The sequence below is a fragment of the Brachycentrus maculatus genome, unplaced genomic scaffold, assembly GCF_059751285.1.
Source record: "Brachycentrus maculatus isolate JH-2025_06_01 unplaced genomic scaffold, ASM5975128v1 h1tg000400l, whole genome shotgun sequence".
Taxonomy (NCBI): Eukaryota; Metazoa; Arthropoda; class Insecta; order Trichoptera; family Brachycentridae; genus Brachycentrus; species Brachycentrus maculatus.
The window spans coordinates 84,753-110,914 of record NW_028281149.1 but is presented as its reverse complement, the minus strand read 5'-3'; the positions used below and the strand labels follow the sequence as shown (position 1 = coordinate 110,914).

General features: G+C 36.4%; 1 protein-coding gene across 4 annotated transcripts; it reads left to right on the top strand.

Annotated features, from left to right (window-relative positions):
• On the top strand, window positions 1-25,359 carry LOC148302882 (uncharacterized). 4 transcript variants are annotated; one of them, XM_088270873.1, is made up of 20 exons: window positions 1-420; window positions 2,038-2,133; window positions 2,782-4,377; window positions 6,026-6,091; window positions 7,504-7,590; window positions 9,171-9,374; window positions 11,588-11,674; window positions 12,634-12,864; window positions 13,340-13,432; window positions 14,229-14,492; window positions 15,306-16,235; window positions 16,659-16,829; window positions 17,379-17,481; window positions 17,776-17,892; window positions 18,209-18,304; window positions 19,325-19,495; window positions 20,346-20,505; window positions 22,697-22,878; window positions 23,905-24,094; window positions 24,865-25,359. In XM_088270873.1, exons 2-20 carry the CDS (start codon window positions 2,043-2,045, stop codon window positions 25,012-25,014), a joined length of 4,989 nt encoding a protein of 1,662 aa, XP_088126999.1. In that variant the 5' UTR covers window positions 1-420; window positions 2,038-2,042; the 3' UTR covers window positions 25,015-25,359. The 4 variants fall into 4 exon arrangements, with proteins under 4 accessions (XP_088126999.1, XP_088126996.1, XP_088127000.1 ...); XM_088270870.1 differs by having other exon boundaries at window positions 6,026-6,190; XM_088270874.1 differs by having other exon boundaries at window positions 296-416.
• Window positions 25,360-26,162: the final 803 nt, after the last annotated feature.

Genomic DNA, 26,162 nt, shown 5'->3' with positions numbered 1-26,162 from the left:
ACTGTGTTTTAAATTTGGACAGCCGAGCTCACTGATTTCCTGATGTTGCTACTCTATTCGTCATATTATTGTCTGATGTCATTTGAAAGAAGTAAATGTCACGTTTTTAAAATATTTTAACAGTTTTTAGATGACTCTAAAAAGAATTTGTGCTAGAAAATGTGAATAAAGTGATAAAAAAGTAGTTAAATTAGTGCACCAGTATTTATTTGGTAAAATTTCAATTGTAAATGACATACTGTATTTCCATAGTAGAGTTAATTCGACACTCAGGCACAGGCTTATCACTATCATTATCAGCTGCCTGATAAATCCTCTATTAATAACAGTGATAATATGTACGCCGCAATATTATTTGTCATTTTTTCGACTTGAACTCGACATTTATCGACCACGAAGCTGAGAAAACCCAAAAAGTTGGTATGTCTGTTCAAAATTTATTATTGCTTCCTATTTGTGCCTTTTCCAAATTATTTCAAGCGTAATATTTAAAGAAAAAACTAAGTAAATTCAAAAATATTAGTTTGAAGAGAGTATCTTAAACACGCGAAATAATATTCTCGTGTAATTGAAATGGGTGGGGCGTAATGAGCATTTCAGAAAGTTCATATTGATATTTCAATATACCTCAATGTAGATGAAGAACTTTATTTTGAGACAAATGTTACATCAAAAGTTAAGTGGCCAAATCCAAGCTTGTCCAGTTTTCAACAGTTAAAGTGGGATTTGGTTCCACTAGATTCTGCGGGACATCATCGAGCTCAAAAGATCTTCCAGGACGAGGCTCGTCTTTTAGGTTGTAGTTCCCGGCTCGAAATTTCTGGAAGCGCCGTTGACATTGGCTCATGCTTATTGTCCAACTACTTTATGCTCCATTGATATTCATCACAGTTTTTGTTGCAATGTTACTTTTTTTGAACTCATAAAGCATAACATGCCAAATATGCTTATTTGTCACTTCCATTATAACTGGAAATGCAAAAAATAACCCGATATATCGAACTACACTCTTCAAAACTTACACTAAGAACGAGAACAACGTTATATATAATAATATATAAATAAATATAAATATATATATATATATATATATATATATATATATATATATATATATATATATATATATATATATATATATATATATATATATATATATGTGTGTGTGTGTGTGTGTGTGTGCGTGTGTGTGTGAGTGCATCAAATATAACTGAGATGAAGCATCTATTCTTTTTATACAAAGGAGAAGATCAAAATGTCAACCAGTGCACAAAAGCATTTTTACAACTTCCTTTATATATAAATTACCAAAATTAATATAATATGGGCAGAATGGTGAACGCTACATAGTGTATTAAGTGTCCTTAAGCCAGCCTCTGCCAAATTGTGAACCCTAGAATATTGCTCCGCCGCGTGTGTGCCGCGGCACACTGGTGTACCGTGGTGATTAGTTGGAGTGCCGCAGACAAAGGTCTAGTTATGTGAAAATAACACAATTCTTCCAAATTTGGATTGCCTGTGCTTAGTTAATTTAGGCTTACATTTCGCATTGAACATAATAACCATAATATGGTAAATATGCACCTCTGAAATTTCTTAATTTGGTAGAATAGAAAAAGTTTGCAGAACACTGCCCTAGAGTACTACATCCATCTTCTCTTTCTATTATAACAATGGATGCTTTGTCTCAGTTAAAGGCACCTGAAATACATATCTCGATGTATCATCTGTTGAAAATTCAGTGCCTGAGAAAATAAATAATGAAAAGTGGGAGATATCCTTAAACAGAGAGTAAAGAGAGTGTCAAAAAATAAACCTTCACCAGTCTGACCATGTCGGTTACGGCAATACCAATTGCTGGTTAGAATGAATCATAGTTCTTATCTTAAGATAAAATGCCTTTTCTCGAGAAATTAAGAGATAAGATTAGAAATTAAGATATTTGATATATGGTATAGATAATACATATATCAAAAATATCAGTTTTTCTTTTGCACACTGTGCCAATATATTTCTGATCCAATGTTTTTTTTGCAGAAAAAATGTCAAAAGAAGCAAAACTTCTTTGCCAATATGGAGACAAATGTTACAGAACAAATTATGAACATTTTCTTGAAATGTTCCATCCGCACCGTAAGAATTTTATTTTATTTCAGAATTTTGTATTTTCTGTACTTATTGCTAATTTGACTCCCTTACGGAGATGTTTATATACATACCAGCATACAGCAGTCGGCAATAGTATTCTTATTTTATTATTAATTTAAATTAAAGTAAAATAGTTCACATTAATTATGCTTTTAACTCTTTCCGGTCCCCCAAAATTAAAAAAAAAATCTAGGTAGACAGTTACATTTCAATTTGACAAAATCTTTTGTCCTCTGCTCCACATACTGTTGTAATAGATACGAGTGACAAAAATGTAAGCTCGGAATTTAATTGAATAATACTGATGATGAAAAAAATATCAAATAACATCCGACATGGGACCTACAAGCAAAAAATCAATGTGGAATGAGATTCCACATTGGACCAGTAAGGGTTAAAAGACTTAGTATACTCTACATATAAAGGAGTTTAAAAAAATGAATCTTTTCATTGATATTATTGGATATATCAATTAAATTTATCTTTTGATTAATGTAATGCGGTTATTGAAAAATTGATAATGTATTACGATGCTGATAAATCTAGTGAAAAAAAATATCTGTCTGATGAATATTCCAAATCTTAAAAGAAAATCTGATTTATATTATTTAAATTGTTGAATTATTATTACAGTGCAATCCATTTTGAAAAACTATAAAGGGTATGGTCCATTTGACATTCCGAGAAGTTTAAAAAGCAATCATTTCATCGAAGATCAATTGCGTATCATATTCAATGGAGAAAAACTTAAGAAGCAGGATCCATCAATAGAGAGTTGCAGTTCTCAAGTAAAGTCTAACACCAAAAAGAGCGATGAATGTTCTAAGAAGGAGAAAACCAAGAAACGGGATGTATCGAGACAAAATGACAGTTCTGAAGCAAGTTCTCCCGAGTCAACAAGCAAAAAGAGTAATGGACGTTCTAAAAATCGGGGTTCATCAATAGAAAACTACGAGTCCGAAGTAAAGGCCACGAGCAAAAGGGGTGATGGACGTTCCAAGAATGAGAAAACTAAAAATCAGGATCCATCAATAGAGAACAATAAACCTGATGTAAAGGCTACAAGCAAAAGGGGTGAAAGAAATTCTAATGATGAGAAAACTAAAAATCCAAATCCATCAAAAGAGAATGATGGCTCTGTAGTAAAGTTTACAAGCAAAGAGGGTGATGGACATTCTAAGAAAGACAAAACTAAAAAACGGGATCCATCAACAGAGAGCGACAGTTCTGAAGGAAGTTCTCCTGAACCTTCAAACAAAAGGGGCGATGGACATTCTAAGAATAACAAAACTAAAAAACGGAATCCATCAACAGAGAGCGACAGTTCTGAAGCAAGTTCTCCTGAACCTTTAAACAAAAGAGACGATGGACATTCTAAGAAAGACAAAACTAAAATATGTGTCCCAGAGAGCGACAATTCTAAAGCAAGTTCTCAGAAGCCTTCAAACAAAAGGGGCGATGGACATTCTAAGAATGACAAAACTAAAAAACGGAATCCATCAACAGAGAGCGACAGTTCTGAAGCAAGTTCTCCTGAACCTTTAAACAAAAGAGACGATGGACATTCTAAGAAAGACAAAACTAAAATATGTGTCCCAGAGAGCGACAATTCTAAAGCAAGTTCTCAGAAGCCTTCAAACAAAAGGGGCGATGGACATTCTAAGAATAACAAAACTAAAAAACGGGATCCATCAACAGAGAGCGACAGTTCTGAAGCAAGTTCTCAGAAGCCTTCAAACAAAAGGGGCGATGGACATTCTAAGAATAACAAAACTAAAAAACGGGATCCATCAACAGAGAGCGACAGTTCTGAAGCAAGTTCTCCTGAACCTTTAAACAAAAGAGACGATGGACATTCTAAGAAAAACAAAACTAAAAAACGGGATCCATCAACAGAGAGTGACAGTTCTGAAACAAGGTCTCCTGAACCTTTAAACAAAAGGAGCGATGGACATTCTAAGAAAAACAAAACTAAAAAACGGGATCCATCAACAGAGAGTGGCAGTTCTGAAACAAGGTCTCCTGAGCCTTCAAGTAAAAGGAGTGATAGATATTCCAAGAAAGACAAACCTAAAATACAGGATCCGTCAACAGAGAGCGACAGCTCTGAAGCAAGGTCTCTAGAGTCTTCAAGCACTAGGGGTGACGAACGTTCTAAGAAGGCTCATGGCAGTTTTGATATGATTTCTCCGCATTCTGAAAGAAGCAGAGGAGATGAAAATCTGACAGGTACTTACTTTTTATTTATTATCACTTAATTTAAAAAAATATATATTGAATCGATAAATCTATGAGACAAAGTAATGGAACATATAATAATAATAAAACCCTTATCCGCACCCGAATGGTGCATAGGGCACTGTGTCATATAAACGCAGTGTTATCTTGATCGTTTTTACACATGAAGGAAAGGTGATCAGCCCTCCGCTTCAGGTACCAGTCCATGGTAATATTGAATAAATATTAAAGCGAAAAAATCACTTATATTTATTTTACCCCCCTTGGGAATCGAACCCGGGACCTCCAGCGTTCTTTACCGTTGTAGCCAAGCGTGCTGACCATTACACTACGGAGGCGGACAAAAGGACATGGAACATAATAATTTCAAATTTGTCTTCTTACTAAAAGATAAAATTTTGTGTTTTTATTACTTAGGTACACAAATACTTCAATTTCATACTATTTCTGTGAGCCTTTGCGGTTCATTATTTAACTATTTTATTTTGTCGGTATCAACTTTTGGTAGAGTGGGTTCGAACCGAGAAACTCTGACTCGAGAGTCCGCGACACTAACCACGGGACCACAACCCGACACAAGTTTTGCACAAGAATGCAAAGCTGAGATTCAAACTAAGAAAGGTTTGGACATGTAAAATAAATGGGTGAAGAATTCTTTCTTAATTTCAGTTTCTTCAGTAAAACAAATTTATCCGGCGAATGTAATTTAGAAATAGGAACAGAAGAAGACCGAGGAAAACTTGGCATGATCAAGTATGTTAGCACATTGTTGTAGGCCGGTGTTTTGATCAACCTTGACCCTAATTGGTATACCTATACGGTCGTACACTAATCACAAGTAACCGCAAACTCAATTCCAATCTGTATAATGTTTTTTGCCGTCTCTCACGCTCTATCAAAATTATTTTATTTATTGTTTCGGCATTAACTTTTTGGTAAGACATGTTACAATAATTAAAGAAAACACTTTGTTTTTTACCACTTGAGTTTTATTATAGACTACATGTTTCAGAAGTTAAACTTCCATCATTCAGGTCTGTATAATAACTAAAATATAAAATATAATAGATACTAATCACTCATTTCACTCTCATAAATTAAAATTATTACACCTTGTTCCATATAAAGGCCAAATTATGAATTATCTTGAAAATTTAGAAATACAAAAAAACCTGAATTCTAATAATAATTTATTAAATAATATATTGTTTCAAAATTCTTCGCCATTGCTTTCAATTTTTCCTTTGTTTTCAAACTCCGTTACTTGAATAACCCCTTCCCCTTACTTTCCCCTCTCCTTATTTATAGAAAAATTTTATATTTTATATTTTAGTTATTATACAGACCTGAATGATGGAAGTTTAACTTCTGAAACATGTAGTCTATAATAAAACTCAAGTGGTAAAAAACAAAGTGTTTTCTTTAATTATTCTATCAAAATTAAGCGAATAGAACACTTGAAAGCATCTCTCGCTCTCCACCAACAGTATGTCAAAGACGTTTTTCAGTATTTACCGTAAACAATGGTTAAATACTAAGATACGTGAGTGTGGAAGAGGCGACAATTGTTCCGAGGAACGTCTCCTCTCTATGTACGGTATTGTATTATTATACATTTAGTGTGATGCGGTGCTTGCAGGTGAGAATGCCAGATGTGGACTAGGCAGACTGCCTAGAGAGGAAACGCCCGACGACACCAATCAAGGTATTTCTGGCACTACATTGTCCAATGCGTCGGAGCACCGCGGCCCATCCGCCACCTATTTTCAGTGGTTTCGCAGTTTTTTTCGGAAATCTAATAATCGTAATGCATTTGAATATTTTTCATTAAATACAAAACAGCTATTAATTAATTAAATACTAATATTACTAACATATTTGTAAAAAAATAAACAAGTAAAAATGACTAACCCCAAAGTAAATGCTTTAAATATGAGAACTAACCATTAACATGACTTAAAATGTTGATTAAAAAAAAACATATTGCTTCTCACAATTTTTTTTTTCTTCTCTACTTATGTATACATCGATGCATAATGTGGCTTCAGAGTTTCTTAAAAAGCTGTGCATTCCAGACCAATTAGCAGATTTATGTATCACACCAAATTAGGGTGCTGGTTAAGGGATGCAAAATCTACAGACAGATGATGCTTCAACACGCAATCCTCGTGGACAGATGATGCTTTTACACGCAATCTCACTGTCAGATGGTGTTTTAACATGCAATGTTGCAAATGCTGACAGGACATGGAGCCTTTAGAGTCTATTTAAACCATTTCGGCCTTCGTCCTGATCCATGCTGCCCGTGTGATGGCACCACTGCTCAGTCTGTGGAACACGTACTGAGATCTTGCCCAATGTTTGAGCGAAACAGGTGGATTCTCCAAATGGAGTGTGATGCTCGCAACATCGACTCCCTGAACCCGCAGGAGATGCTAAAAAGCGGAGTCGTCTCCAAATTATACTTGGACAACCTGGAAAGTTTAGCTGTGGAGATGAAAAACTACAATGAAGGAGGATACTTACGGAGCTCAATGCAGCGGAGTGAAGCGGCTGAACGCTGCTCTAACCTCTTTTTCTCTCCCAGATAATGCATACCCGAAAGCACCAAAGCAAAAGTGCAAGAATCCCGTACCCGTAACATGACCTTGCATATATAAACAGGGTGCAAAAAAATGTGAGAGGGAAAAAAAAAAAAAAAAAAAAAAAAAAAACATGCAATGTTCTCGGACAGATGATGCTTTAACATGCAATCCCCGCAGACATTTAATCTTTAACTTGATGGCCATCACGCGTCACCGTGTGATAAATATTTACATTATGTAACCTACTTAGGTAATATTAAAACTAAAGACACACTTTACAAAGTTATATAAGCACAGTTAAACGAATATACGTAAGTTTAAGAAAAATATAATTTGGAAATCTCCTGAAATCCACCTTTTCAGGTAGGCAATCAACGTGTTAAGAAAACAATTTGGTTCTCTAATTTACAAAAATCACATTAAATCTTTAGACAGACCTTTTTTACATGGAAAAACAGACTCTTCTTCCTAATGTTAGAACTCAACGAAGTAAAAACAAGACAATAATATGGCACTATTATGTATGTTGCAGATGAGAGTGAACCGAGTGAGTGCAAGAAAGGAGAATCTTGTACCAGTACTGATGTGAAGCACTTCGAGGAATATTCTCACCCTCACTGTAAGTTTACTTTGTATTATACTATTATCATCTGTTATTTACTTTACTCTTTTATGCATTTATAAATAATTTATTACAAGGACCTCCAGCTGAACGTTGCACAAATAACCCTCCCTTCCCGATGTTGTGTTACCTTGTACACATGGCTTCTAATAACCATCAATATCTCTTTAAATGTTATAAATACGAGACTAACATTTCAGGTATTCTTCCGTAACATATTTACGCATTGATTAAAAAAATATTAATAATAATCAGAATTTATCGGGTACATTGGAGGTATTTAGTGTGCGGGAACCGCGACCCTATATCCGCATCTCACTCTTGCATACTTGCACTGTGCAAGTGTGAGGAGCTCATAGCTCAATGTTCTCTGGCTAGCGGCAGTAGCTTTTGGGCATCCGACAAGAGTGGACCTATGCTTGTTCCGTGAGCGTTGCCAGATGTTTTCAGCAAATAAATCAAACTAAAGTTATTGTGATTTTTTACTTCGTTTATAATTAATCAAGGGGATTAGCCATATTTTCCATATTTTTCCGATTTAAAAACCGAAAATAAACCGGGACCCGCGTTTTTATTTTAGCACCGGAAGGGAAAGGATAACCAATAATAACACACTATGCGAAAACATAAAACAATTTAGAAATACATCAAACATATAACACATTCAGTCAAAGGAACTTAGAGTAATACACAATAAAGCTCTAAAATCTGATCCCGATATCCATAAAATCATTAACCTGTTAACCGGGCGGGATGTATAAATATGTCAAGCGTTAAATATATCGGATACGGGTAGGACACATCGCTCACACCTTTCAACAACGTCATAAATCAAAAATCGACAATTTTCAGTTGTGCATGTTTTCGGAATGCCCAGAAAATGTACTATATCCCAGCAAAAGCAGCATATTTTACACTTAATATTTACCCGCTACAGGGCAGAAAGTGTTTTTTTTTGCATTTTGAAAAAAAAGGGATTGTTTAATTATTTTTTAAAGATACTAAATATTTTTCAAATGGAGAAAAAACATTCAGGTTTTACCTTAAAAGATCTGTTGCACAGCAAAAAGTTCAATAAGCGGCTTGATATTTATTTTTAATACATTTTATTATATTTTTAGACTTTAAAAGTTTGTTGATATATCGCTCACTCCTTTCAACAACGTCGTATATGCTTCTTAGATATGCTTTAGATATGCTTCTTACAGTCTTCATTTCTGACACAATAAGCGCGTTTTTTGTGACTACGGTGTCCGCTTGTTAAAAATATGAATAGAGATATATTTGTATTATTTGGAGAAATAAAATAACTTTGTTTTTTGATCCACTCACTTTTTTTATTTTAAACCAACTAGTTTCGACAACGATCTGTTGCTCTCTTCAGGGTTTGTTCAATAATTTGTTTTAAAACAAACCCTGGAGAGGGCAACAGGTTGTTGCCGAAACTAGTTGGTTTAAAAAAAAAGTGAGTGGATAAAAAAACAAAGTTATTTTATTTCTCCAAATAATATTTTATTATGATCCACAATGTAAGTGCTTTAAATATTCGAAATAAAAGATATATTTATGTTTTACAGTGAACAAAATTCTAAGCAAATATCCAGGACTGGGGTCATTCGACATTCCACCCAAACTGCAAACTAGGCCGGAGATTGAAAAACAGCTGCTCATCATATTGGACAATAGTATTCAAATTACAGAAAGTAACAAGTCAATCGAAATGGAATCATCCTTCTCCGAAATGCAGTCAACCGAGAGAGGTTTGGAGGCAACCGAGCTAGGTGAGAGACAAACCGAATCAAGCAAGATACAAAGCGTGAACTGTTACTAACAAAACATATCCATGGTTATTTCATTTTTAATTAAAACCCTTATTCGCACCCCAATGGTGCATAGGGCACTGTGTCATATAAATGCAGTGTTATCTTGATCGTTTTTACACATGAAGGAAAGGTGATCAGCCCTCCGCTTCAGGTACCAGTCCATGGTAGTATTGAATAAATATTACAGTGAAAAAATCACTTATATTTATTTTACCCCCCTTGGGAATCGAACCCGGGACCTCCAGAACGGTAGCCGAGCATGCTGAGCGTTACACTACGGAGGCGCACAATATATGGTTATAGCAATATGATATTACTGCTAAAACATATAATATTATTACTGAAACCTATCCACGTTTATAGCACGATGATATCACTGCTAAAACATATTTATGATTAAAGACCTATAGTATTACATACTACTAAAACATATCCATGGTTAATATAATATTATGTACTACTAAAACATATACATAGTTATAACTATTCATGTGTCGGGTGGTGGTCCCGTGGTTAGTTTCGGTTCGGTATCTCGGTTCGAATCCGCTCTACTACAATGTGATACCTATTTCTAACAATGAGCCGCTTAGGCTCACAGAAAAAGAAACTGAAATATTTGTGTAAATAATAAAAACACAAATATGTATTACTCTTTAAAAATATTTATTTTTTATTAATACTATACTAATATATAATATGCTTATCTTTATAAATAATTTTTTTAACAATAAATTACCCAAATATTTTAAGGATAAGATAGTTTTAAACAAAAATTTTCATCAACATAGTACATACTAGAAATAAGGATAAAATAAGACTCACATTTTTGAAAAACGCCCAGTCGCATACAATGTATGAGGGTTTGAAAATGTATGATGAGATGCCTGAATGTATGAGGAATGAAAAGAGTCTGAAAGAATTTTAAAATAAATGATGTAAATTAACTAACTAACTAACTAACCGTCACGTCCGAGAGAATAGAGTGCCACACCACTCTGTCCTTGCAAACATTCTTCGCCTCTTCCACGTTCATGCATCTCCTCATACATACCCGCCGATTGTTACGACTCCTAACCTGACCACTTTCAAGTATTTGGCATACCTGATCGTGCCATGATGTAAATTATGTGTAAATAATAGTTTGTATTAAACGTAATATAAGCTAACTAAAGAAAAAAAAAATAGAAAAAACTACAAATGTAACTGTAATTTTACTACGAAACACAAAGATAGTTATATCACTATAATATACAAACTAGCAAGTTTTGAACATAGGTGCCTGAGGCGAATACTGGGTATAAAATGGCATGACTTGGTCAGGAATGAAGATGTAAGGAGAAGAACCCAACAGCCCCTCATACTGGAAGTCCTGAAGAGGAGAAGGTGGACATGGTTGGGACATGTCCTTAGAATGCCACCTGAGTGCATCAACCCCTCGTGTCTCTTCTTCCAACCCCGAGGATTCCGGCGCCCTTTCACCGACTATACTCGGCGGAACTTCGAGATGCCTGGGACGAAGCCAAGGAGATGGCGCGTGACAGAGTGACTTAGATGCGTCTCGTGTTGGCCATATGCTCCACCTAGGGAGCGAACATGGAAAGAAGAAGAAGAATACAATACTACTTAAAAAAACATTAATAAAGAAATACAAATACTTTATTATTATAGTACAAAATAAAATCCCTCAAAGGCATGACGGCTGTCCAAACTTAAAACACAGTAAGGGACAATTTTTTGTAGGACGTTTTTTTTGCATTTTTGCACTTAGTAGAATCTACTTAGTCCAAAATGCCAAAAAAACGTACTACAAAAAAAATGTCCCTTACTGTGTTTTGAGTTTGGACAGCCGATGACCTGTGGGTATACATTTTGATAGCTTATTTCTTTGTTGAATACAAAATATTAGTTCACGGGTTATCCATGGTTTAATATTTTTGTGTTTACTTTTTGGTATTGGTATTAGTTGGCCACTGTTCTCCAATGTGTTTATTCAATATTTCGTAAAAGAATGTTAAGAGAGAGGTTAGGATCATTATGTAAAAACACAGAATTCCACGTTTCATATTGTAGTGAATCAGTCAATGTTTGATAGTTCATTTAGTTTGTTTTTATTTGTTGGCTGGTGCAGTGAGTGAAGATATAATGTAGAGGTTGATTGTTGTATGTTGCAGGCGACACAGAACGTTGCGAGTGCAAGAAAGGGGAGTCTTGCACCAGTGTTAAGGTCAAACACTTCCAGAGATATTCTCACCCTCACTGTAAGCTTACCTCGTATTGTTTTTATTTACACTATTACAGAACCCTCTGTCATGAACCCTTCTACAGATGGTTTGGGCCACCCGGCCCAAACCATCAATAGAACAGCCCGGAAAACCTCTATGCTTAGAGGATCGTCTGCAGGTTGTCCTACCTGAGGCTTGGGAAGGTGAAAGATGTGAAAACATATATTTCTCTAATTTTTCAAATATTTATATCTCAACATGCAGAAGATGGAAGTCTGGTTATTTATCTGGGCTGCGGGGCTTAAGTGATCACTTAACCAGCCTATGACAGGTCACAAGCCCTGTAAATACCCAGACTTCAATATTTTTCTTCATCTATGTTGAGATGTCTGATTTGAGTTTTGAATAAACGGGATTTTGCTGTATTATTTTTGACATCACAAAATAGATGAAGATATGGAAGTCTTGGCATTTACGGGGCTTACGACCGTCATAGGCTGGTTTAAGTGATCACTTTAGACACGTGTAACATTCACCAATTCTATCCATTATTGACAACCACACTATTATTATTCTTGGAAGTTCTATTTATACATACTTAATCCAATTTTGAAACATTGTTCTTAAATCGCTAGAATTTCACTAGAGATCCTATTGGGTTGATGAAAAGAAAAGAAAGGAAAAGAAATTGAGAAGAAACTCTTTTGTTAGTATGTGAGCTTCGAATCCTGGATTATAATCACATACACTCCAGGAAATATCATTTTCATTTTTATTATTTTAGCTTATAATTTGACCAGTTAATTTATTGGGATTTTGCTACATCCCAACTTTCTAGGCTTCAATTTTTAGCGTGTGCCATTTCCGAAATGGGAGCGTGTCAACTTTTAGCTGCTTGTAATGTTCCAGGTCACGGAGGAACTCTACTAACCGGCTCCTAATCCTAGAGATGTGTGAATATGAAACTAAAAATATGAATCATTTTTGTTTTACAGTGAACAAGATTTTAGCGACATATTCGGGAAAAGGTCCGTTCAAGATTCCAAAAAAACTTAAAGATTTTCATCAAATTAATGCCCAGTTATACATCATATTGGACAATAATATTGACCCCGACTTGATCAAAAAAGAGTCATCTTCCCTCAAGATGAAGACGCAGCTATCCCGGAAAGACAGAAAGGCGACAGAAGAGGATGAAAGGAATGCCGGATCGAGCGGGTCACAAAGTATGCCCAAAATTACATTCTATTTTTATTTATTTTCATAACCTTTAATTCTTTATCATTGCTTCATCAGCACATATTTTGTACAGCCACCACACGGTGCCGGATATAGTGCACTAATGGTGTACAATAAGGCATTATGTTACATCGAGAGGGCAAGGTGCCAGTTCAGGGTGATATGAACACATTGTTTGCGGGAAACGCCTAAAAGCGTCATTAACACACTGTTGGTAGAGAGCTGGAGACTCTTTTAAGGATTCTATTTGCTTACTTTTGGTAAAAAGCGAGACGAGATTACATCACGCAGTACATTCATTTTCCATCCAAACATCCTCTAATATTCCACGTCGCATCTTACATTTTATCGTCCTCTTGCGCTTCCGTGGGAAGAGCGGCCTGCTGGATAGCAGCCTTAGCGTGGTTCATATAACATTATGTTTGTAAACCGCAAATGAAACAGCGCATTGTTACTTTACAGGAGGCGGTCAGTATGGAAAGCCGTTGTGCAAATACGGAGACAAGTGTGTGAGAAAGAATCCAGACCACTTTGTTCAGTTTTCCCATCCACATTGTAAGTTACTTTTACTAGGCGCATTGTAACAGGTATTTCTCTCTCTCTTCTTCGTGTGTCCTGCCGGGTTCCCCCAACGATGATGATCGTTTGGGAGAAACCTTATCTGTCCCGGGCAGCAGGGAACAGCTCCTCCACACCTCTCATCCCGGTCCACTCTGGAATGTTCCCAAGCCAGGAAAGCTGCCTTCTTCCAACCCCTCGGCGACCCTCAATCTTCCCTTTATGACCAGTTGTAGGATGGCATACTTTTCACCTTTCATTATGTGACATTTTTGTGAAAAATTCTCTCTGCATTTGCTTTACTCAGTACTCCAACAGTAACAGGTATTGGCTGACCAGAATTACACTTTATTTAATTATAGCCTAAACCGGATGCCCAGATGCGGAATTAAGTACTTTGGAACCTCACTTGATCCTCCATGGGACGGATAGTATTACTATGGATGATCTTAGTGGGCCATAGTTTTTTCCTGAATTATCTTTTTTATCTTTATGTTCAAAAGACATTATGTTAAATCTGTGAATAATAAAACTTTATAATGACATGATAATGGCTTCCATGACAATAATAAAATGTTATGCTAACAAGTCTTTCATGATAATAAACCATTACAATAACATGATGATGCCTTCCACGGTAATAACAAAAGGTTATAGTACCATGATAATGCCTTCCACAGTAATAACAAAAGGTTATTTATATCCGGTATTTCTAGCTAGAGTACCGAAAGCCGATATATCAGATTTTGGTAGTCAAAGGGTTAAACTAACTTTGATTTATGTTTTTTTTCAGTGGAGAACATATTGTTGGATTATATCAATGGTAAAAAATTTGAAATACCGTTATATTTGGATGAAAAACTTATTAAAATGCAGATTAAAGTGTTGATTCATCATAATATATCTCCCATGAATAAAGGCGCTTTAAATAGACAAAAGAAAGATGAATCTTCTGGACAAGGGTATTCCGCTGCTGACGTGGGAATCCAGATGACGGAAGAAAGTGACCAATCTGACTCTCCAATGCCACCTGGACCAGCCCGACCCACTCAAGGAGGTAGCCATCTCATCACAATACTCTCTTCCCTTATTACTAGTGTCCGAGAATCCACAAAGGACTTGACCAAGTTCATTCAATATACATTTTTGACATCTCAACCTAGATGAAGAAGAAAGAATATAGAAGTCTGGCCATCTACAGGGCTTACCACCGTCACACGCGTAACATTCACCAATTCTACCCATGATTGACAACCACACTACTCAACCCCTAGATAAATTGATCAAACTCGTGACACAGTTCATGTCAGTTCACTTCCGCCATCTATGTTGGGATAGGAAAAGCATTATTAGGCGAAAACTCTTTCTGTTTCTATCGTTTTGTTTTTCAATTTCTCACGAGCAATAAAATATTTGATCCCTAAACATTTATTATTTTGTTAGAATTGCTTGGAATTTTGTTATTCTAAAATAATTTTGGAATCTACAGGATGTATTTTGTTTTAGATTTATCACTTTTTAACAGTTGAAGAATTGCTATTTGAGCAGATTTGTAAAGATTGGGGACTTTGAAAGTAATGCTTTTGTTGGATAAGTTTTTTCTTTGGTTTTTTAAATAATTTGTTAAATAAAATAAAATAATTTCTGGTCAATTTTGGATAAAAAAAGTAATATTTTACTCTCTGAAATGTCAGGCGTATGCTAAAAAAAATGGTAATGGCAACAGAATTAATTTCATCTAGTTTTTTTACTGTTTTTTATTAAGTCAAAAATTGAATTTTTCAACACTATGCACACAATTGCCAAATGATCAAACTGTGGTTCCGTAGCAGTGTAGTTCAATGACCAAATAATACATAATCTGTTCCAGGTTTGGATATTTGGAAACCAGAGCCTGAGCAAAAGCAAAAATCAAATCAAGAAAATGAACCAGTACACTCCATGGGATTGTTGTCTACGGGCTATAAGACTAAAGAATTGAGTCAACAATATGTAACGTACACTTTGTCAAATGGATCGAGTGTAACATATTTAAATGACACAAAACAGGGAGCGTCTAGTAGAGACCGTTCGTCAGACAATCCACCAAATGTATATAGTGGAAGGTATTCAGCAGACTTACGACCAAATGCATCTAGTCGAGGATATTCTTCAGACATGCCACCAAATTCATCAAGTGAAATATACTCGACAGGCATGCCACCAAATGCATCAAGTGAAAGATATTCGGCAGGCATGCCACCAAATGCATCAAGTGAAAGATATTCGACAGGCATGCCACCAAATGCATCAAGTGAAAGATATTTGACAGGCATGCCACCAAATGCATCAAGTGAAATATATTCGGCAGGCATGCCACCAAATGCATCAAGTGGAAGATACTCGACAGGCATGCCACCAAATGCATCAAGTGAAAGATACTCGACAGGTATGCCACCAAACGTATCGAGATATTCAGCAGACATGCCACTAAATGCATCTAGTGGAAGATATTCAGCTGACACACCACCAAATGCATCAAGATATTCGTTAGACATGCCACGAAATGCATCTAGTGAAAGATATGTAGAAGATATTGCACCGAATACATCCATTGTAAGGCATTCAACAGAAATAGAAGCGGAAAAACAAGATGATCAACAAAATCTGCAAAATGCCCCAAAGCCAATGCCTCGGAGAAATGCTCCACAAAATAGCAGGGAAGGTTTGTCGACCGTCCCTCACTCAATGAGCTGGATGAATACCACTCCTCACATTGGAAAAACACCGGAAAATCTCATTTCTTCTGGAATTTTTCCCGGTATGGAACCATAATGATTATGATAATGAACCATATATATAGGTCTAAATAGTCTGGCAAGTTGTCAAATTGTCTGAAACAAGCAGCTGACGTACCCATTTATGGACAAACTAAGCTATTATTTTCAATGATTTGATGAGAATTATAGTTGAACTTGCTAAACCGTGTCTCCAGATAGGGCTGCCAGCTACCAGTTATACACGATTATTCATAAACCATAATTTATATTGAGTTTTAAATTTTTACATGGATAAAAATATTAATTTTAAAAGTAGTATTATTATTTGAGTGATTCTCTCTTATTTTTTCATTGTGAATCTTGATGGATAATTTAGATATTGAATTTAGTGAATATAATAATTGGTGAGATAGAAACACCCTTATCTTCATAAAATGTTTTATTTTTATTTTTAATTAATTTAGGAAAAAGCGAGCGGCTGTCTGTCAATAAGGAATCACAATCGGACAGCTTTGAGATTGTGAAGTTGCCCATGGCTGACAGACATAGGAACGCCGCTCCTTACTACATGTTCTTCAACGCTGTCCCCGCTGCGCCGGAGACAGACTCTCACCCGCTGTCCGTCAAATTCCAAGGTACTCGCACCGCATCATACAAAGCCCCACCACATGTTGCCTATTCATTCACTCAAGATACGGTGTTAGCTACTCCGAGTTGAGCGAGCTTGTTGAAACAAACCGTCTGCCCATCTTGCCAAATATCTAAACACGGGCATAGCCAGTATGACCGACTTTGTCGAAATCAAACATACTCGAACATTATTTCAAACTAAACCTCACCTTTCATTTTTGACATTTAAAATACCGAGGCCTTTGCCTTACATTGAGATCCATATGCGCTATAGGGAAATGAAAAATGCAATAGCATGGGTATTTGCATTCATAAAATATAAATTACACTCTTAATGTGGATAAAGGTGCGCAAATATCCAAAATTTAAACAACGTCACAGTGGGTAGGTACCTAAGGGGTATAGATAAGATTTGTAGTAGTGGGAGGTCTTTAACAGAGTTTGTGAATAAGGTTAACATTGTGCCTTATTGGCATAATCTATTTGGTGGTTTTTACATGGAACTTTACACAGTTTTGAAATATTTTTATGAAAACAAAGTTAATCCATTTCAGATCTCTTAGACCCGAGTCTGGGACAACTTAAATCCTCACTTCAAATCAATAATACGGTTGACTTGGGATGGCTCTCGGATAACTACCTAGCCGCTGGACTCGAGTAAGTAAATAACTCATCCTTTTCTTCTCATCGCGCCGGTTGACGCTGAAGGTTCGATCATCTCAGCGATTCGTCTGCAGCCACCCTTCACAGTGAAGCCACTCTCGAGTTGTCAAGCCATCATACACGGCATCTCCCTGTGCCAGTGTTTTGTGAAGAAAACACACCTAGAAATAGCTGAAATAGTAGCTCGTAGTAAACTTTATGCTAAACCATTGTCTGGACTCGACTCGACCTGTGACGATGAAGTCTGAAGTGAACCATTCGCTGATTAATACGACCACATTGTTACAGAAATACATCACTGACAGTAATCTGTGCCAACAAAATTGATGCGCCGCAGTCTTCACATAAAAGAAAACCAAATACCGAAGCAGTTCAATTTCCCGAGTCCCGTGGAATACAGAACACGTAAGTGAATACAGAAATTACCCAATTTTCAAATTTTCTGAAGTATTAAGTCTTCTTCTTCTTTTTCTGTTTGGTATAGGCCTTGTGGCCTGTTTATAGCAGGGATTAGGGATCCATCTCTTTGGTGGTCTGCCTGGGAGCCGTCTACCTTGGGGTTGGCCAAACAGTGCAATGTGGGGGAGTCTGGATGGTTCCATTCTCCTCGCATACCATTGATTCCTTCATTGCCTTCCCCCCCTAACGACATCAAGTTTTATGGACTAAGATATGTTTTTTAATTTTGTACTATGATGTCAAATGATTGCTCTGTTGGCAGGAAAATGGCCATTCTCGTGTACAACGATGACTCGGTGAGAGTCGTCATTTCAACAGCCAACTTGTACCGCGAGGACTGGGAGAACAGAACTCAGGGGTAATTGTATTCATTTCTTCATCTTGTCCACATTATTAGTGCGCATATAAGACCGGCATATGACGATGGCTCGGTGAGAGTCGTCATTTCAACAGCCAACTTGTACCGCGAGGACTGGGAGAACAGAACTCAGGGGTAATTGTATTCATTTCTTCATCTTGTCCACATTATTAGTGCGCATATAAGACCGGCATATGACGATGGCTCGGTGAGAGTCGTCATTTCAACAGCCAACTTGTACCGCGAGGACTGGGAGAACAGAACTCAGGGGTAATTGTATTCATTTCTTCATCTTGTCCACATTATTAGTGCGCATATAAGACCGGCATATGACGATGGCTCGGTGAGCGTCGTCATTTCAACAGCCAACTTACCGCGAGGACTGGGAGAACAGAACTCAGGAAAACAGAACAAAATACTTAAGTCATTGTTAATAAAAAGTCATTGTTCAAGTGGTTGATAAAAATTCTGAGTTAAAGTTAAAGTTATCTACACGATATGTTTGACGTGCAAATCAAATGAAACATCTTTAATTAAGTTATTACGCTACGGTAAATAATTTTTGGATTTGATTAAGCTAATCAGTTTACATCTTAAGCTAATCAGTGCACAAATTCGGTTGCATATTGCATATCTTTAGCTCCTAATATATATGACAATTTCTTTTTGTAGGCCTTGAGGCCTGATTTTTAGAGGGATTAGCCTCTTGCGATGTCGATTCCCAGCTGTTGATCCATCTCTTTGGTGGTCTGCCTGGGAGTCGTCTACCTTGGGGTAGGCCGTACAGTGCAATATGGGGGAGTCTGGATGGTTCCATTCTCCATACCATTGTCTCCTTCGTTGCCTTCCCCACCTAACGACATCTTCCATCTCGCATTTTTCCCTTATCCTGGCATTCCTTATTCTATCCCGTAGACTCTTGCCAGATATGCTTCTTCTGACACTCTAAGCGCGTTTTTGGAGATTACGGTGTCCGCTCTATAATATTGTGATTTTAAATTTTGTCCTGGTGGTTTTCAGATTATGGATCAGCCCGCGCTGTCCGAAGTTACGCTCAAGCGCCTTGTCCAATAGTGGCGAGTCGCGTACTAACTTCAAGCGGACGCTGTTGGAATTTTTAATGTCCTACCAAACTTCTGCCCTCAATCTGTATATGAAGATTGTATCCCAGACTGATTTTTCCTCAATAAAGTAAGTACTACATATAAAGGAAAATAATCACGCTTTTTTGATCCGTCATTGAGGAATAGTTTTTTTTCACAATTTTGCCTCAAAGTAAAGTATGTACATATTAAATCTCAATGGCAGAATTAATCAATATACCAAGTGACAAAAAACACATCATATACTGTATTTGAGTTAACGTTTTTGCCAGTACACCCACAATATTATCATTCTTTATAGTTGGTTAGCTATTTTGAACTTTATGAACAGTGTTAAAAGAGTAACTTTTGCAATGTGAATGCATTTTTTTTTAAAACCCATCTCGAGGCCTGCAAAATATTTTTACAACAGTTAAAGCGCATGCGCAGGAAAGGCCACATTCCTGTAGGACTCGGATCCTATACCAACAGCAGCATCCATCCGTGAGTTCAGCGAGCCCTGAACAGACTATACGTGGCTCTCTGGGCTAATGAGATGGATTATACCGGGCTTGTCACAGATAGGAGAGAGGATGATGCGTTCAGGGAAGGGTGGCCTCGGTAGGATGGTGAACGCGACAAAACTAAAATGCGCACATTTCTATAGCTACTTATTTTTATTTATTGTAAGTGCAGACAGTTGGTAGAATTCCATATTGAATTGTTGGGTAATATATCCAAAATTAAACAAGGTTTATTGGATTGAATTCTACATTTATTTATGTATATGTTAATACGTGACGCGTTTCGACTCGGCATGAGTGTTTGATAATATCTTAATAAGACGAAACTCGTCACATATTAACATATATGGTACATAAATAAATGTAGAATTCAATCCAATAAACCTTGTTTAATTTTGGATATATTACCCAACAATTTACTTATTTTTGTTTCAGTGTATTTTTGATATCATCAAGTCCCGGCAAATGTAAAGAAAACAGCGGTATCAATAACTTGGGTTATATACTAAAAGTGAACTGCCTACCCCAAGTTCCTAGCGAATGGGATTTAATTATACAACCATCTAGAATCGGAAAAGTGGGTGACTATCCTCAGGTATTCTTCACAACTATAAAATAATCTCTAATAAAAGAGAAATATTTGTGTTTTTATTATTTTCACAAATATTTCAATTTTATACTATTTCTGTGAGCCTGAGCAACTCATTATTAGAAATAGGTGTCAAATTGTGGTAGAGTGGGTTTGAGCCGAGATACTCTGATTTAAGAGTCCGCGACACTAGCCACGGGACCATAACCCGAATATTATTGTTCTGAACTGCTACTCCCGCTCGCTCCTCTGCAGACTCACACGGCCACGCTATACAGGAACAACTGGGGGATTTGATGACTTTACCTTTTTAACATTTCCCTTAATTATTTTTTGACCTCTCATCAAAGATGAAAAAGAATATTGAAGTCTGGGCATTTACGGGGCTAACAACCTAGGCTAGTTAAAGTGATCACTTTATATGTGTGTAACATTCACTAATTCTACCCATGATTGACAACCGCATTGTGGCTGTCAATTATGTAGTAGTGTAGTATCTAGTGATCAAATAAACCAGCCCATGACGGTGTAGGCTCCGTAAATGCCCAGATTTCCATATTCATCTTCATCTTTGTTGAGATGTCAAAAAAAAAAAATGAAAAATAACTCCCATAATTGAAGGTAATCTAGATTTGTGAACAAGTATTTGGACATACTAAAAATGTTGCTTTTTATCTAAATATCCGGCTTACTTATTATCTAAATCCATATTTTCAAGTGAAAATGTGTGTTTACGGTGGATTTTATCAAAAACTAGTTGTCCCCGGCCACGCGTCACTGTGACTCGTGCCACACCAAAGAGTGAACCTGAACTTCTTGAAGATCAATTTGCATTGACGAAAACTGCTAAAGTCAAAAATTATAATAATTTATATTTATTTGCTGAAAACATTAAAAAACTATCTGGCAACATTCACGGAACAAGGATAAGTCCACTTTTGTCGGAAGCCCAAAAGCTTATGACCGCTAGCAAGAGAACATTGAGCTTTGAGCTGATCCTCACGCATGCACAGTTCAAGTGTGCAAGAGAAAGATGCGAATATAGTGTTGCGGTTCCCGCACACTCTTCACGCGCTATTTATAAGCGAATTTGATTCCAATATTCAAAAAATACCTCCGATGTACCCGATAAATTCTGATTATTATTAATATTATTTTTTAAATCAATGTGTAAATATGTGATGGAGGAATACCTAAAATTTTGTATTTATTATATTTATAGAGATATTATGGTTATTAGAAGCAATATGTACAAGGTACACAACACCGGGAAGGAAGGGTTAAAGCCACACCAAACAATGACACGTTTGAACTAAATCGGAACTTCTTAAAGTTTGGGCAGGGGCGTGTATTCCATATAGGCAGAAAAGCAGTGCCTATCCCTACTTACTCGCAATGCAACCAGTACCTACCCTACCTTACTAAGTAGTACCTAGCTTACCTTACTACCCACCTCTACTGCCTACCCCTAATTAATTCTCTGTGCACGCCACTGAGTTTGGGGTAATGTTAAATGTCAAGCGGACGATGGATCAATTTCATGATGCGCTATTATTGGCTAATAAATTAATATGAAAAATCACAAGACTATCAGTATCGAAATCTGTAGAGAACTAAGGGAGATATTAAGGTTTAAACTTTAGATATTTGAATATAACGAAAAACCGACACCGCTATACGCCATTAGGAGTGTTATGCGACATATCCCAAAATGTCTCTATAGAGCTATAATAGTAGTAGTGTGGATCGTTTGTTTACCACTACACTACCAATTGTGTTATACTCATATGAACGGAAGGAGGGGTGGGAGGGTGGACCATAGACATCAACAAATAGAGCCGCCAATAATTTAGCAATGCTACCAATATTAAAATAAGTTCATCGTTTCTGTGACGTTATTCATTACCAACATACGAAAACAACGTTTTTACAAAGGCGAATTTTCCAAAAGAAAATGATGTATGAAAATATTGATTATATCGGCTGTTATAAACACAAAACGAGCTTAATATAATTCTTTATATTATATTAAGCTCGTATGTTTAATTTGATATTCCGAGTATGTTTAATTTGATATTCCTCCTGTCTGAAAATTGTCCATTGGATGTGGGTAAAATGTAGGGGTTGAGGACTTGCTTGGTATTTTTTTAAATGCAGTTTGAATACGGTAATATCACATTTGTAAAATGCGTTTCAGGTATGGCTGGAAGAGTTACTAAAGAAAATGTGTACTAGTCAAGTATTGCGTCAAAATGTACGGATTATCTATCCTTCCTTCCAATCCCGGAGTAAATCACACGATGGTCCCGTCGCTAAAGGCTGTCAGCCTTCCGTATACACCTTGGACAGAAGACACGCCTGGCTCAGGAAATATCTCCAGTAAGATCAGTTTTCATTCATTCCTCGGAGTACGTAGAGTCCCGATAGAGTGGGATTGAAGCAATTTGTCAGCGGGTTATTATAACTTGTGAAAAGTTTTACATATTCTCAGGCTTGTTCTAGATAACGCCAACAATGCATTTTTAATAAGACCATCCTTGTAATGTCACCGGTCTTCAATTTCTCATTTTTTACATCCAAATATTACAAATTGTAATTTAATGACACATTGAAGGTTTGATAGTCCCAAGAATTAACAATAAATATGGGAGTCCAACACTGCGATATGTCGTTCCGAACATTTTTAATTTGTTGCCGGCGGACGTTAAAGGTCAAAATAAAATATGGAACAGAGGCAAAATAAAGGAATGAGTATGATCAAGAGTTAATTCTATGAAAATTTGTAAAATGTTTTATATTCTTAATTTTTTCTCTCTTTTTTGTGTGTATATTAGGAAAAAAGGGTTAAAAACAATGAAAAATGTATGTTAAAAGAACTCCACCGACAAGACACACAAGGTGGCTTGGGTCTCTGCAGTTTTTTTTTTAAAAGTATGTTTAAAATTGTCCTTTAATTTGAATACAATTTAATGTATACAATTTATGTTTATAAAATAAAAAAATAACAGCCGACCGTCAAACTTAATACGAGTTAGTTTTAAGTATTTTACTGATTTTTCTTGGTGGAACTACATTTTGTATAATATTACAAACTATAGAGTTTTTTCCGCTTTTATTTGATTTGACCAGTTAAGTCATTAAAGACATCATCGGGCTGGATCAGACGTCATGGGCAGATCACCGGTCTGATGGTGTCGGTAATGATGAGACCCTTATAGAATAAACCATAAAATTGTCGTTTTATTATACTCGTATGGCATTTCTTGGACTAACAAAAGCATGAGAAGATGAAAAATTGGTCATTTCCTAAATTTTTATTTTTTTGTATCAAATTCCTTGCAGAATCCGAGCGCGGCTGTCATTCTTTTAATGTGTTTTTGATTATTCCATATTTTACGATTACAGCGAATGGAACGCCGCTGCGTTCGGCAGGCAGCGTGCGATGCCGCACATGAACAGCTACCTGCGCCTGTCCCCCGACTGCACGGAGGCGGCCTTCTTCCTGCTGACCTCGGCCCCCCTGGCTCCGGAGTCCTGGGGAGCCGCCACCATCGACTCCTTCGAAGCGGGAGTACTCTTCATACCCACATTTGTGGCAAGTACTCGAGTCTCCGTCTTTAAATTTCTAGCCATCAGCGGGTCGTTCCGGAACGCTCTATGTTTGCAGATAAGTGTTTGTGTCGGGTTGTAGTCCTGCGGTTAGTGTGGCGGACTCTTAAGTCAGAGTTTCTCGGTTCGAACCCACTCTACCACAATTCGATACCTATTACTAATAATGAGCCGCTCAGGCTCACAGAAATAGTATGAAATTGAAATATTTCTATAATTAATAAAATCAGAAATAATTCACTGTGGTCGTCAATCATGGCTGTCTCGCGGGTAGAATATGTAATCATTACCATAAGTCCAGACTTCCACATTCTTCTTCGTGTATGTTGAAAAATTAATAAAAAATTTTTTGAAGATCTAAAGCAGGTGTTTTTTCCCAGGGCATTCCGGCACCTTTTACTAGGGATATTTAAAAAAAATATTCAAAATCAATTAATACTAGAATTTATGTAATTCATCAAAAGATAAAATATGGTATTGTAATGAATATTTAAATGATATTTGAAAATGTGTTTTTTTTTAGCAAAAAGCTTGACACGAAGTGAGTCCAGGACCTTTAATATTTAAAATAAAGCCCTGGTCTAACGTATCCACACTTACTTTAATTTACCGACATTTACAGAGATGGAGCGTCTGTCGCTAAGGCATTTTAATTCTCTAATAAACCGGAAGTGAAGATAACCCTCTATCTGCCCCCTACAGTGGTAGGAGCTCCGCCTATTGTGTATGTAGATTAATGAAGATGTGCTATTCCAGGTGAACCGAAGGTACTTTTCCCTGAAGCCAGAGGACCCCGACAGATTCCCTGTCCCGTATGATCTTCCGCCAACCCCTTACTCCGGGACGGAGACTCTCGGACCGGACATTCCCAGCACGGCACACATTCCTTTATCGACTCGGCTTTGATATTAGTACTGGCCTGAAATTTACTTAAACTTATTTATTGTAACTGCAGACAGTTAGTTGGCAGAATCCCATTTTAAACTTTTGGGTTATATAACCAAAATTAAAAAGGTCATTGTATTAAATTCTACTTTTATTTACTTAAATATGATAATATTTGCAGTGCCCTATGCACCGTTGGTTGTAGATAAGGGGTTTAGTCTGTAAAATACGGTACTATTTACCTATTTGGGATAATAGTTTTAAGAGGATTGTTTTTTTTTTACATTCAGCAATATAATTGATATAATATGTACATTTATATAATCTTACATAGGGAGTCTATAAATAAAATAATTTATAACTGAATTTATTTTGTTATTTAATGCAATAAAAGAAAAAATAAAAACACAAAATAAATGAAGATAAGCATAATCTATAATACTAAGAAAGGAGTATTTTTTTTTTTTTTTTTTTTTTTTTTCTCTATCCTCACTAGGTATTTGGAGATACCTGTTCTGAGGTAGGCAGGGTATGCTTATTCTTTATTCTTTTATTGTATTACATATTCGTATTTAATCAGGCAGGTATGCTTATTCTTTATTCTTTTATTGTATAACATATTAGTATGTATTACATATTATTATTTAATCACTAATACTAGAGACGTAAGCCGCTTGTGCCTTGGTGCTTGGTGCTATTTATATGGTTCCAACTCCAATGTATGGAAGTGAAACATGGAGTTGGCAAAAGAAGGATGAAAGTAAACTGAATGCAGTCGAAATGCCATCTCTCAGAAGAATGTGCGACAAAACGATGTATGATAGATGTGCGAATAGTGAAATAAGGAATGCAAAGCCGAGATAAGCATTATCGATAAAATTAAGAAAGGTGTGTTGAGATGGTTTGGACATGTAGAACGAATGAGTGAGGAAAGAACGGTAAAACAAATTTTTGAGGCGAATGCAAGTGGAAAAAAGAGCAGAGGAAGACCGAGAAAATCATGGCACGATCAGGTATGCCAAATACTTGAAAGTGGTCAGGTTAGGAGTCGTAACAATCAGCGGGTATGTATGAGGAGATGCATGAACGTGGAAGAGGCGAAGAATGTTTGCAAAGACAGAGTGGTGTGGCGTTCTATTCTCTCTGCCTACCCCTGCGGAGAAGCGGCG

What these genes read in the sequence shown, in the direction of transcription:
- LOC148302882 (XM_088270870.1), top strand. Translation starts at nt 2,043, where the DNA reads ATGTCAAAAGAAGCAAAACTTCTTTGCCAATATGGAGACAAATGTTAC. An exon ending in GGAATATTCTCACCCTCACT is followed by an intron (nt 7,591 to 9,170) that starts GTAAGTTTACTT and finishes TATGTTTTACAG; the next exon opens with TGAACAAAATTCTAAGCAAA. An exon ending in TCCCGTGGAATACAGAACAC is followed by an intron (nt 17,893 to 18,208) that starts GTAAGTGAATAC and finishes CTCTGTTGGCAG; the next exon opens with GAAAATGGCCATTCTCGTGT.